The sequence below is a fragment of the Sinohyriopsis cumingii genome, chromosome 1 (assembly GCF_028554795.1).
Source record: "Sinohyriopsis cumingii isolate HCF-2022 chromosome 1, ASM2855479v2, whole genome shotgun sequence".
Taxonomy (NCBI): domain Eukaryota; kingdom Metazoa; phylum Mollusca; class Bivalvia; order Unionida; family Unionidae; genus Sinohyriopsis; species Sinohyriopsis cumingii.
The window spans coordinates 74809697-74824849 of record NC_142961.1 but is presented as its reverse complement, the minus strand read 5'-3'; the positions used below and the strand labels follow the sequence as shown (position 1 = coordinate 74824849).

At 33.2% G+C, this 15153-nt stretch overlaps 1 protein-coding gene across 4 annotated transcripts in view; it reads right to left on the bottom strand.

The window, feature by feature from the left end:
* LOC149807134 (coiled-coil and C2 domain-containing protein 2A-like) overlaps positions 1–15153 on the bottom strand; it is a 225611-nt gene that overhangs the window by 133342 nt on the left and 77116 nt on the right. For all 4 annotated transcript variants that reach the window (XM_089962521.1, XM_089962530.1, XM_089962539.1 and 1 more), the window contains 5 exons: positions 10081–10220; positions 5092–5226; positions 4205–4414; positions 3610–3666; positions 854–921 (listed from right to left, as the gene is read on the bottom strand). In XM_089962521.1, coding sequence (XP_089818647.1) covers positions 854–921; positions 3610–3666; positions 4205–4414; positions 5092–5226; positions 10081–10220 — 610 coding nt within the window. The remainder of the gene's footprint in view (positions 1–853; positions 922–3609; positions 3667–4204; positions 4415–5091; positions 5227–10080; positions 10221–15153) is intronic.

Here is a 15153-nt window from a genome sequence, read left to right as displayed (position 1 = left end):
AAAAATGAAAATCTATTTACCATATATACTCACTTAAAACACGAGTCCAACTGCAAACTTTAAAGACCCAGATCCATCGTCACATATTGCATCAGAAGATATGGGTCTGGGCAGTTTTTTTATGAACAATCAATAGAACAAACAACATAAACCCTGATCTGCAGGCATATTAGGCTAGGACATATCAGGATCTATGTTGATTGCAGTTTGACTCAACTTATAAGTGAGTATATATGGTACTGTAACTGAAATAATCAAACATTCTCCAACAAAACCATAATTCTTCCTCGATACATTCCAAATAGGAGAAAAATATCTGCTAATTACAAGTACGAAAACAAAACAATCAGACAGAATTAAATCAATGCAGAACCTTATAAAGATAACCTTGAACAGATGGATAAAGAATTCTGGTAAAGAATTTTATGCAATTTATTCTGAATTTATCAATTTATTCTGAAGTCTGAGAACATGAAAGTTATCATGCACTAACAACACAAATTCTACAGAATGCTTTGCCTTGCCTGCTTTACCATAGTATAATCCAATTACCTAGTAAAATCACTTAAGAATGTTATGTAGGTCACAGTGACCTTCTTTTGCCTGTGATGGACAGTACGTTTATGATGAATACACCAATCATGATCAAGTTTCTTGCCTGTACATGCAACAGTTTAAGTGAAAATGAGCTAAATGTAAAAATTTAATGTTGACACCTATGTAAAAAAAAGACAACACAGTCAAAAAAGTAACACCTATCCCTCACCTTTGCTTTGCATCTGAGATTTTTCACCCTGTTTGTTAGTTTTCATAAAATCTTTTCAAGTTTCATTTTACACATAACTAAAATTACCTGATTTCAAGTTTATAGTCTGTTAATCTCCTCTGATAATTTGTCCTGTCTGAGTCACTGTGTTCTGACTGAAATAGTTGTCAAGAAATTCACATAAACATCTATCTAAAAGTACCTACTCAAAAGCAGGATCTATTTTAGGATGTACAAATGTAATACTGCTGGTAATTTCTCAGCAATCAAGCCAAAACAATAAAGCAACTGTATACAAATTGTGTTTAAAATGATAACCCTACTGTCATTTACTTTAATTTCATTTTGGCACAATTCATTCTTCAGAAATATGTTAGTCTAGAATGGGAGAGCATTAGTTCAAGACTGATCCTCTTCTTCTTGTTAGAGAAAGCATCAGACTCAGTTTCAAAAAGGGATAGTGAATCAGGCTACTGTACTTGGTTGTCTTCAGAAAATAAACACTTGACTAGACACTGTAGTTACATGTATCAGCCAACAAACCAGTTATTTTAATTTGCACATACTTGCTAAAGGCATGGCAAACAACTCATCAGGTCAAATTAGTCATGAGTATAAAGCCAAACCAAAAATGAAAATGTCATTTTATGAAAATACTTTTTTCATACAAGGTGAATCCAGTGACAACCCTTGTATGAGCTATTTTCAAACTTACTTGTTACCCTACATGCCCAACTGTCTTGGATGAACTGAAAACCTGAACATTTTTTAATTGATGTTATAATGTTGAATTCTCCCACTATGAAATTCCCATCCCTGTTTTTGAAATAGAAAGGGCATTTTATATCCCCAAATCTCCAGTTCAGGTAAAGACCCAGTATATGTGCAGATATAGTCAATGTTTCAAGACAAACCAAATTATAAAATGATTCAATGGTTGTTCAAAAATGAGTGAAAAATGCTTCAACAAATATTTTGGAATTTCTTTAGCTTTCTGCAAGAAATTGTGAAAAGAAAAGAAATGGAGTGAATGAGACTGTTATCAAAAGAGTCAATGATTATAATCTTATGCAATGAATGCTTTCATACACACATATATATCTGAGACAAGATTCCATTACATGTTAATTCAAATATAATTTCATTGTTTTACAATACTGTGAATCATACAAAATATCATGAGTATATATATTTTGCAAAACAGTAAGACAATTAATGTGCCAAAATGTACATAGAATAGGAAGATGATGACTATGCTAAAATGTATCTGTAACAATAGCAAGATAATGACTATGCCAAAATGTTTCTGTAACAATAGCAAGATAATGACTATGCCAAAATGTATCTGTAACAATAGCAAGATAATGACTATGCCAAAATGTATCTGTAACAATAGCAAGATAATGACTATGCCAAAATGTATCTGTAACAATAGGAAGATAATGACTATGCCAAAATATATCTGTAACAATAGGAAGATAATGACTATGCCAAAATGTATGTGACTGTAACAATAGGAAGATAATCACTATGCCAAAATGTATGTGACAATAGCAAGACAATAAATGCACCAAAATTGTATCTGGGATAACAGTAAACCAAAGAATGTGCCAAAACGTATCTGTGATAACAGAAAGCCAAAGAATGTGCCAAAATGTATCTGTGATAACAGAAAGCCAAAGAATGTGCAAAATGTATGTGACAACAGCATGATAATGACTGTGCCAAAATGTATCTGTGATAACAGCAAGCCAAAGAATGTGCCAAAATGTATCTGTAACAATAGCAAGATAATGACTATGCCAAAATGTATCTGTAACAATAGGTGGTTGTGGTTGTGGGGTTTAACGCCATTTTTCAGCACAAGATAGGCTATATATGGCAGCCAGTAGTAATGGTGGAGGAAGAACCCAGGAAAACCCCGGAAAGAACCACCGACCCACGAGAAGCTACTGGCAAGCTTTCTCACATACCCACATTGGCTGAATCTTAGACTCGAACCGACGCAGGCAGAGGTGAGATGGCAGTGATCCGTAACGAAGAGCGCTTTAAACCACTCGGCCACTCGGGGCCCTTGTAACAATAGGAAGATAATGACTATGCCAAAATGTATGTGACAATAGCAAGACAATAAATGCACCAAACAGCAAGATAATGGCTGTGCCAAAATGTATCTGTGATAATAGCAGCAAAAGTTATAAAATATAACTGTAAATATCACTTCTATTCATGAGGAAAACATATTTGAGGATCTTGTGGATTATTTTAGGTGGATTTAAAGTAATCCACTTTTGTAAAATAAATGCTTACTACACAGCTCAAAATAGTTTGATCATTACATCAGGATATTATTGTTATGACATTATATTTTATTGTATTGTAGTGCTATAAACTCAGAGAGTCAGGTTGTAAACAGACATGGTTTTGACTTCAGTCAAATGAAAAAGAAACATTTTTATAACATTTTAATAGCTGCAACAATAGTCCAGTGAATGAAAATGATAAAGTCACAGAAAAATATACAATACCCTTGGAAATCTTTTGCAATTTAAAATATGTTGTAATTGACTGCAAAGGTTTCCTGTTATGTAAAACTGATGCAATCTCAATAACTGTCTTACTGAAAAATTTCACAAACCAACAAAACCATTTTCTTTGTAAATTACATAACAGAAGTCAATGCTATTCAACCAGTGTAAATTTGATTTAAAAACTTTGCTATTATTTTATGGATAATTGGTGACAGGTACTTTATCGATGACCCTCTTGTATAATGACATTTGGGGATGGACATTGGACCAGTAGTAACACAATAAATATAACACCTGAACAAAGAAACATACCCTGTGTAATTCCATGTGATCTCGAAGATGTAAAGAAGAGTTTTTCAAGGCCTTCAGCTGAAAGACAAAAATTAGGAACACTACAGCACTGAGATATGAAAAAAATACAGACATTATGATACTGAAATATTAAAATTGGCTGCAAAGAAGAAAAACCAAACTACTGGAATTAGTGGTGCCTATTGCAGTTAAAAACATAAGCTACTTTAATTCCATAACAAAATAACAATTAAGGTAATAACAGAATTTCCCAGCTAGTAAGAATTATAAAAAATATATAAATATCAGCACTGGAAACATCAAGTTTAAGTTAATTTTTACTGATCATGAAAATAATAAAGATATTATAATCATAATTACTTAAGTTTGAATATAAATATCAAACAAATCATGACCAGTCATTTCGATTCTGAAGATACATGTACATTTTAAAAACAAGTGGAGTAATATCAGCTAATTGATTCTGAGGGGCTTTAAAGTAGGTTTAAAAAAGAATTTCAAACTAAAGCTAAGTATTATTAAAGTATATTAATAGTTTCCATCATGGCAATGTCAAAGTTTAATTCAGCAATTCAAGAAGAATATCTCGACAAACCTTCTCTGTTAGATATTCTGCCATGTTTTTCTTTTTGCGTATAATGTACTGCTCAAACAGCTGTGTCAGTCTGGTAGCCAGCACATGCTCCCGACTAAACAGGTGGTGATGAGAAAATATGATGCTGTTGATGTCAACATCAAGTTGGTAATGACCCCCACCCTCAATGGCACCATCAATGTATCGAGTATTGTACTCCCTCATTGTGGCCTGAAAATTGGGATGGTGAGAAATATTATTATCATTCATGGCTGTATGATGATAAAGAATGATATATAACTGAATTGATACACAAGTGATTCAATAAATTAAGCTAGTTTACCGAAGATTAAGTGTATAGATCCCAAAGTCTTCTGTGCCTTCTTTTGACCCAAACATGACACTCATCATGGCTATCATTTGATTAAAAGTAACACTCTCCTTACATAAATATTTGATCAAACATTGTCCATGAGTATTGTACAGTCAATCTGGCTATTAATTTGAGTATTGTACAAAACATCTGTCTGCCTATTAATATGAGTATTGTATAAACATCTGTCTTGCTATTATTATGAGTACTGTATAAACATTTTTGACTATTAACATGAGCACTGTATAAACAATTTGTCTGACTATTAATATGAGTACTGTATAAATATATCTGGGTATTAATATAAGTACTGTTTAAACATGTGTGGCTGTTAATATAAGCACTGTATAAACAATCTGTCTGGCTATTAATGAGTATTGTTCAAACAATTGGCAAGGTCATTAATATGAATACTGTACAAAAAAATTGGTAAGTTAATTAATACAATTATTGTATAAACAATTTCTCAGGCTATTGAAAAGTAACATATATTTGCATAGGAAACTCAAATAAACTACAAGTATTCTGTTCTAACATGTCTAAAGGCAGTTTCCAGATGTGGTTCTGGCTCCTCAGGAACTGGAGGTCTAGAAGGGGTACCCCTTAAGGGGTCTGGAAGGGCAAGAATTCTGCCATCCTCACCAAACCATTTTTTGCTGGATAGTCTCCCCTGAAATGGTAAAAAAGAAATAGGAAACATTGTATGTTTCTGGATGATTATGGCTCCAAATATTCAACTCTGCAAAGGTCTGTATTCAAAAATCTGTATTTAAACTATTCAATCTGCTTCAGCAGACATTTTGGCAGCATTCAAAAAGAACATAAGCATTCTCCCTTTCCAAAATTTTCCTTTTAGGATCTACTGGTCCTCCAGATTTGCTTTTAAAAAGTTTGAAACAGTTTGACCTGGCCGCAAAGACCAGCTACTTGAACTGTATGCCAAACCAACCCGAAAATCATCAACATAAGAACAGCACTAATTCTGTATACTTGATTGCATGGTTAATTATATTAATCATTTATTATAATAATATACAAGAAGTATATCCACCACCTAGCAAAACATTCAGCCATCATGACCCCCATTACATCTTTTGGGCTTAATTTAGCAGTAAAAGTGCTTAAGTCATCAAACTTCTGAAAAATCAGTCAAATGAGTGGTCTCCCTTTAGAATAAGGTCCTGGAGCCCAATCATATCACTCATCAGCACATGTGTGTACTTTTCTAGAGATGCAATTCTAGAATATGGGTTTGGTAGAGTGTGTCTGCATTATAATCAAGTATTATCATTGGTAGAGTGTGTCTGCATTATAATCAAGTATTCATTGGTAGAGTGTGTCTGCATTATAATCAAGTATCATCATTCGTAGAGTGTGTCTGCATTATAATCAAGTATTATCATTGGTGGAGTGTGTCTGCATTATAATCAAGTATTATCATTGGTTGAGTGTGTCTGCATTATAATCAAGTATCACCATTGGTAGAGTGTCTGAATTATAATCAAGTATTATCATTGGTGGAGTGTGTCTGCATTATAATCAAGCATTATCGTTGGTAGAGTGTGTCTGCATTATAATCAAGTATTATCATTGGTAGAGTTATATATTCCAAACATTGTTTCTTCTTTAAAGATGTTTCCCAAGCATAATATTTTGGGAGAATAGGTAACAAGCAGATGAAGTTATATCCCCTTACCACATAGCCTGACCTATCTCTTATCTAATCAAATATATGAAACTGTGAGAAGTTTCATGTGAGATGCAGACTATGGCTAGCACATACTCAATGCATGGACAAAGTTTCACTCCTACAAATCCAGCACAAAACCGGCTTCATTATTATGAAGTTGCTAAATTACCTGAAAAAGTAGTCTACTGCACTAATGACATGTCCCACAGGTTCAACTGAGCCCTATGGGATAAAAGGCCAATGAGTTTAAAAGCTAGAACATGTTGTCTTTGACCTCCATCTCACAGCTTGGATGATGTCATTCAGGTAGCAGTTGTGCGAATACTATATGTGTGGCAGCTGTCCTAATCGCATGACCAGATATGGAAAAGAAATTCATTATGGTCTTAAGTTAGTTTCTTGAAGGATGAATGAATGACCCATTATATCCAAGAGAGAGCCTGGCCAGAAATATCCTTCCATCCTTCTATTAGTGGTAAGAACAAATCAGATCTCCATCTCCTGATCACCTCAGTTCACTTTCAGGCACCATTTGTAAGCCCTGACAGGGTCCTGCAGATGTCGCTGGGATGAAATGTCTAAAGAATACAGTAGTTTCAGGCACAGTCTGAGCCTTAGCAATGAAAGCTGATGCCATTATGAAAGAAACCAGACCATCATTGCAGAACTGCATGGGTAGACTTATAAGGTGTGTATCTCAATGACTTAACCTGCTATAGCCACCATGACTTGGAAAGAAGATCATGTGTGAGAAGAGTCATGAAAGTTCTAGTCAGTAGCTTAATGGTGCCTTATTTAATTACAACAGAACCCAAGGCAGGTTCAACTGCACAAAAAGAGCTAAGAAAATGTCAAAATGTGGAAGAAGTTGGAAAGGTGTTTGTTCTGGCAAATATGCTTCTATCCATGATAGCCAAATATATATGAAACCACGGTAAGGTAAACCTTGATTATGATAGAGAATAATTTCTTCCCCTTGATGAGCTATATGAGAAAGCTATATGCAGTGTTGACGCATTCAAAGAATAGATTTGTCTCTCATCGCATCAGTGGTAGAACACTCTCCATTTCCCATCATAAGCTTGCAAATTGGTGGGTCTTCATGCTTGACCAATATCTTCCACACTTGTTTCGAGAAATTTCTTTCTGAGGGCCTGTCTGATGTGAACCAGGCATTTGGGTTCAACATCTCTGGATTTGGATGGAAAATCCACATTCATGGTTGTTTCAGAAGATGAGAGGAAGGTAAGATTTTCCTCAGAATCTCAGCTGTGCAAGGAGCAGCAATCAGGATTAATCAGCACTCTGATAGCTTGCTTTCTGCGAGACTTTGTGACTTGGTTGATTTGAAATTAAAAAATTATTTAAACAGTATATGTATTTCATTGATGAAACAAAACTCCTGTGGATATATTTACCTACACCTATCTGTGGATACAGTTTGGTTCTCTGACTTTTATTCAAATGAAACAATGTACCATGGGAATGAAGGTAAGTATTCAAATGAAACAATGTACCATGGGAATGAAGGTAAGTATTCAAATGAAACAATGTACCATGGGAATGAAGGTAAGGACACCTGACTAGCAATCAAACATCTAGTTTGTGACAAAATGTAGTTGGTGAGTTTTGTTTTCTCTTTTATAGCAAAAAAATTTTACAGGTGGAAACTCGAAAACTCCGGTAATTTTATTATATAAAAAAAGAGTTAATACAATTCTAACATGGTTCATGTTGCCTTGGAGAGTTTCAAGGACATCTAAATGTTTTCTTTTTGTTCATAAGTTAAAATATTTCATTATACCTACATTACTTGTTCTTATCAAGCTAAATTATTTCAGAATAAAATATAGGACGTCAACTGCCAATTTGGAAAAATGCTTGTAACAAGTACAAACTTCAAAGAGTTTTCTTATCAAATACAATCAAATATAGTTTGCTTATTACCATTTCTGACCATAGTTACCCATCCCAACCATGAACATGCTGATCAAGATCTGCAGTACTACCGTATTTCATGTAATTTTTTGTACATGAAAAGATAATTATTAATTTCAGTGCACAAAAAATTATATGTAAAATAAATAATTATCATTGGTGGTACTGACCATGTATGAAAAATAAAGGGATCATACCTGAACAAGTTCTGTGGAACACACGCTACTCCACAACCTAACGGTACAAACGTACAAAGTAAACATATATTTTCTGTCTCATTCTGCTCTCAACTCAAGAATCAAATTACAATAAAAATAAAAGCACTCAAAAGATTAGAGAGAGAGAAAGAGAGGATTATGTCTCAGTATGCAAGTTTGTCTGCATTTTGAGCATATGTAGTTGTTATGTCGTGTAATGTTGGCAAAATAATTAAGATGGTTTGAACACATTAGTTATGGGTATTATTTATTGGTAAATTGTATGCAATGATATGAGTCCACATTGTCAAGAAATTAAGAGCAACTTGTATTTTTTCAAGAACAATAATCTCATTTTCAAATTGCAATAAAAAAAATTAAAGAACTTGAAATCACATTGTAGTTAATGCGTGTGAGCGTGCATGCATGCGTGAGAGAGATGAAACAAAATTTTGTCAGTGTACTAGACTGTATTTATTCAGGGTGGTTTTTACTTTTTAGCTTTTACAAAGAGAAAAAAAGACTATTGTGATGTTATGGTGATGGACTTAATAAGGAGAACTAATTAGTGATAATACTTAAAGGTATGGTCTGTGAAGTCCTTTGACGGTTTGTTAATAAACACCAGTTGATATTGTAATGACAATAAGAGGGCTTATGCACATGGGCACCCACAGGAATTTTTTAAGAGGGGATGTCAGTCAGTCATGGCTGGGAGAGTTAGTATAGTGAGCAGTCTGAAATCCAACAATTAATCATTCATTTTTGTAAAAACAAAATGGCAATACAGTATTTTCATTCTTTTTTGCAAACGTAAATCTTCTTAGTAGAAATTGTATGTTCAATAATTTAATGGACTTTATTGAAAAATACAAAGTGATGTGTATGAAAAATCCTGATACATTTAAATAATTATTATTTTGAAAACTGGATTGTGTACAAAAAATTAAAAGGTACGAAAAAATACAAGAAATACGGTAATTTGCAATCAGTAGTTAAACAAAATGCAATGATCTTAATTTGCCAGCATATTAATCAATGGCAGCTCTGGGTCAATTATGTTCCAGGAATCTCACTTGGGTGCAATTCATTTCAAACAGTTGCCCTTGACCAAATAATTTAAATTAAATATGAAAAGTCAGTGATGCTTATTTTCTCTCATCAGCAATTAATTTCAAACATACAAATGTGACATTCTTGGAAGTTACTGAAATCCCAAGCCTTTTCAACCCCCAAACCAAATACAATTAGGTTTAAAACAAGGAACTAGTTAGAGATTAATGAATTTATCCATTATTTTACCTGAAATACGGTGGCATGAGGTGATCTGACTTCAATGAATATTTGCCACCTATTTTTAGGAACAGTTACCTATTTTCAATGAAATGACGCAACAGTTTTTCCTGTTTCTAGTCTTTACTATTTTTTTCATCACATATGATCAGTACTTTTGGCCCCAAAAAATTGCCCTTTTTCATAAAAGACCTGAAATCATTATATTTAAGATATAAACTTACATCTTTGCATGAAACATTTATTCTATATTGCTAATTTAAACAAATTAGATGAATTGATAACCTTGTAAAAGAAAAATCTGGTTAAAACCAAAGAGTGGAAGAGTGGTGAGACAATATTTTTTTTTATACAAAAATGTTGCGTGATTACTCTCCTTCCACTACACTAGAAATCATCATTTTACCTTCTCTGCCTCTTTCAGGAGTCTGTGTTCCATTTTATTCTGGTTCATACCAGAAGTCTGTGGCCGTATTCCCACATAGAATCCCTCTTCCTCCAAGAAACGGGGCTGCTGCTGATCAAACACTTTCTCTGCATACGGAACTGAAACAGCATGGAATAAATAACTTTAACCCTCTTTGTCTTTATTAACCTGGACTCGGTGATACAACATTCATATTTTCAGAAATTACACATCTGTCATATATACTCATGTGTAAGCAGTGTCCAACTGTAAAGAACAGACTCTATCTGTTATTAAATAATATACTAGCAGATCAGGGTCTAAGTTTTATGTTCTACTTGCAAACAACACAGACCCTTTATCTGCCACTGGATAATGTGCCAATAGGTCAGGGTCTATGTTCCAAGTTATACAGATAATTTCTATCAAACTGCATAGATCAACAGCAGATTTGGTTTTATGCAGTTTGAAGTTCAAGTTGACTGAATAAGTCTTTAGGGTATTGTCATGTCATTTTGTCTTACAAGGCAAAAACATATATTCTGCCATCCAATTTTACTCCAAAGCTGGAATATACTCTATTCAAGTAGATAAATGATCACCTCATTTCAATATGTGATAAACAGAACATATATCTCCTATTCACTTCAATTTAGGAAACTTGTGAAACTCATTGATAAATTTCTATTTTCTGCTTTTCAAGGCTTTGAAAAAACAGAAATACCCCAAAAATCCACCTAAAGTTAACACCACTAAAAGAACAAAAACTGAAGAACTAAAATTATACAGGACATCCATCCACCATGCACAAATTTTATTGACTTTTTAATGCCCTTTGATTGGTAGTTTCACTGTTACCTTTATTACCATGGTCTTTAATCATCTGTATTCATTTTGGTGGAATCATTCAGGTGATCATTTTAAAAATCCTGAATTACATTTGTTGCTACACAAAGGGGATATAAAAAAATAATATAATGAAAGTTTGAAGTCAAAGAATGACCATTCTTTATGCCAACAAAGTATGGTTTCTATAGACTAGTAATCTCTTAAAATAGGTCATTAAAACAGAGAACAAAACTGATCCTTAAACTGAGGATTTAGAAAATGGTGGTCTGCAATAACAGTGATCTTTCTGGTTAGGTTTCACTGTACAAATGAGACAATGAATTGTCGATTTTTTTTCTTTAATGCAGAACACCATTAGTGTGATCCACATTTAGTAGCTGTATAAATGAAAGTCAATGATTTATTGATTTTTGTCTTTAATCCAGAACACCCTTAGTGTGATCACATTTAGTAGCTGTATAAATGAAAGTCAATGATCTATTGATTTTTGTCTTTAATCCAGAACACCCATAGTGTACTCCACATTTAGTAGCTGTATAAATAAAAGTCAATGATTGATTGATTTTTGTCTTTAATCCAGAAAACCCTTAGTGTGATCCACATTTAGTAGCTGTATAAATGAAAGTCAATGATTGATTGATTTTTGTCTTTAATCCAGAACACCCTTAGTGTGATCACATTTAGTAGCTGTATAAATGAAAGTCAATGATTTATTGATTTTTGTCTTTAATCCAGAACACCCATAGTGTACTCCACATTTAGTAGCTGTATAAATAAAAGTCAATGTTTGATTGATTTTTGTCTTTAATCCAGAAAACCCTTAGTGTACTCCACATTTAGTAGCTATATAAATGAAAGTCAATGACTGATTGATTTTTGTCTTTAATCCAGAACACCCTTAGTGTACTCCACCTTTAGTAGCTATATAAATGAAAGTCAATGATTGATTGATTTTTGTCTTTAATCCAGAACACCCATAGTGTGCTCCACATTCAGTAGCTGTATAAATGAAAGTCAATGATTTATTTATTTTTCTTTTTAATGCAGAACACCCTTAGTGTGATCCACATTTAGTAGCTGTATAAAGGAAATTCAATGATTGATTGATCTTTTTCTTTAATGCAGAACACCCTTAGTGTACTCCACATTTAGTAGCTGTATAAATGAAAGTCAATGATTGATTGATTTTTGTCTTTAATCCAGAACACCCTTAGTGTGATTCACATTTAGTAACTGTATAAATGAAAGTCAGTGATTTACTGATTTTTCTTTTTAATCCAGAACACCCTTAGTGTACTCCACATTTAGTAGCTGTATAAATGAAAGTAAATGATTGATTGATTTTTCTTTTTAATGCAGAACACCCTTAGTGTGCTCCACATTTAGCAGCTGTATAAAGGAAAGTCAATGATTGATCTTTTTCTTTCATGCAGAACACCCTTAGTGTTCTCACATTTAGTAACTGTATAAATGAAATTCAATGATAGATTGATTTTTGTCTTTAATGCAGAACACCCTTAGTGTGATCCACATTTAGTAGCTGTATAAATGAAAGTCAATGATTGATTGATTTTTGTCTTTAATCCATAACACCCTTAGTGTAATCCACATTTAGTAGCTGTGTAAATGAAAGTCAATGATTGATTGATTATTGTCTTTAATCCAGAAAACCCATAGTGTGATCCACATTTAGTAGCTGTATAAAGGAAAGTCAATGATTGATCTTTTTCTTTCATGCAGAACACCCTTAGTGTGATCACATTTAGTAGCTGTATAAATGAAATTCAATGATTGATTGATTTTTGTCTTTAATGCAGAACACCCATAGTGTGATCCACATTTAGTAGTGGTATAAATGAAAGTCAATGATTGATTGATTTTGTCTTTAATCCAGAACACCCGTAGTGTGCTCCACATTTAGTAGCTGTATAAATGAAAGTCAATGATTGATTGATTTTTGTCTTTAATCCAGAACACCCTTAGTGTGATCCACATTTAGTAGTGGTATAAATGAAAGTCAATGATTGATTGATTTTTGTCTTTAATCCAGAAAACCCTTAGTGTGATCCACATTTAGTAGCTGTATAAAGGAAAGTCAATGATTGATCTTTTTCTTTCATGCAGAACACCCTTAGTGTGATCACATTTAGTAGCTGTATAAATGAAATTCAATGATTGATTGATTTTTGTCTTTAATGCAGAACACCCTTAGTGTGATCCACATTTAGTAGTGGTATAAATGAAAGTCAATGATTGATTGATTTTTGTCTTTAATCCAGAACACCCGTAGTATGCTCCACATTTAGTAGCTGTATAAATGAAAGTCAATGATTGATTGATTTTTGTCTTTAATCCAGAACACCCTTAGTGTGATCCACATTTAGTGGCTGTGTAAATGAAAGTCAATGATTGATTGATTTTTGTCTTTAATCCAGAGCAAGCTAAGTGTGCTCCACTTTAAGTAGCTCTCTTCAATAGGCACTAATAGGGCAGTATGTACTCCAGAGATTACTGACCAACAGGTCTCAGTTATATGGATCTTTTCTCAAATTATGCAGTTTTGAACTAAACATATATTTTGCAGAAATAAAGTTTTCTTGCAGAAATAATTTTTTTCTTGTTAGACTTACCATTACCATGACCACTGACCTTTAAACCCAAGAATCTATAGGTTTCTTTATTATCCTAAGTGCAAGTCATCAAAATAGTTTGGTGTAGGTCTGTAATGAAGAACTTATGTTACTGTGCTGATACCATTTTGTCATTTTCAGTCACAGTGACGTTGACCTTTGAACCCAAAATAAAACATTTTTTTTTTATCCCAAGTGCAAGTCATTCAAAAGGTTTAGTAATGTTGGAGAAATCAAGCTGGAAACAAAAAAGAAACAGATCGGTTGACATATGAACAGATCACATCACATGTTCTGTCTTATGGTGGGCTTTAATTAGGTGTCCTTTATTTAAAGTTGACCTAAGAGGTTTCACAGCTATTGGATCCTTAAACCACAATCTTTTACATTTGTGGACATACACAAACTAGAAATGTGTCCAGAAGACATGGATACCCATGCCAATAAGGTGTAACATCAGTTCAACTGATAGGGCAAACTATACAAGTTCAGCCTCAGTCAAATGTACTGTACATACTTGCATACAAGCCAATTTAGGGAAGAAAAAAATACCTGGAAGAAAGGGGGGATCAGTCTGTTTGATTGAATTTGTATTTTCCAAATAAACCACCATATTATTTGTGTCTCAATCAATTATTTGACCCTTGACTAATGAGTGATCATTAAAATCTATGGTATCTTACAAATGCATGCTAGCTTTATTTTGGTGGTAATAAGATATTAAAACTAAAAAGATTAGGAATTATGATTCTGATAGTATTTATGACAGAAACATTTTTGGTATCAAGAGTAGAAATACATGTAAAATTGTTAGTCTTAAAGCAACAAGTGTGAAAGGCTCCATAGGGGTTTATATTGTATGCACTCGTAAGAAGGGTAAATAACAGGCAAGTTGCAATATACCAGTCAGTGTGATTAATTGTTAATATATGTAATATAAATTGTAGAATTTGTTTCACAGGCATGTTAACTTTGGAAGAAAAAGGCAGCCACCTAGATTTTCTTAAAAGTTCACTTGATGTACAAACAACTGAGCAATCACAATCACTGTTTATCATCTACTACTGTTCAGATGTTTATAAAGCCAAGAGGTTTTATTAGTTGTAGAACAATAACTACCACTATGCTTGATCCGGGGTACATAATGCCTTAGGGATGATGAGTTTGTTTTGTTGCCCAAATAATTTACTAATCCATACTGCCTCTCTGATGTATTGTTTAATGAGATAAAGTGGGGGTCATGTTTCTATTCAAAGTCATAACAGTCACACCTGCTTGAAGTGTTTTCATGTGTAACAATTTCCATACTGACAACCAATCTTATTTTTGTTAACCAAATCAAACCACAAGTAATAAAAAAGAAACAATGATAAATAGTTATTCAATACAATTTGATACCCAACCACTCATGGAAAAATTACATGAAAAAGTATACATAGGATATTGCCACTATCAAAAGTTATTTAAGTTTATTCTTCCTAGAAATGTAAGGCAAGTTAAAATTAATAGTGGTGGATATAAAAACAATTTTGTTTTTGATATGGTATTCAAACTTAAAGTTATTGAATAAGCCATAGCTAATTACAACTGTGCT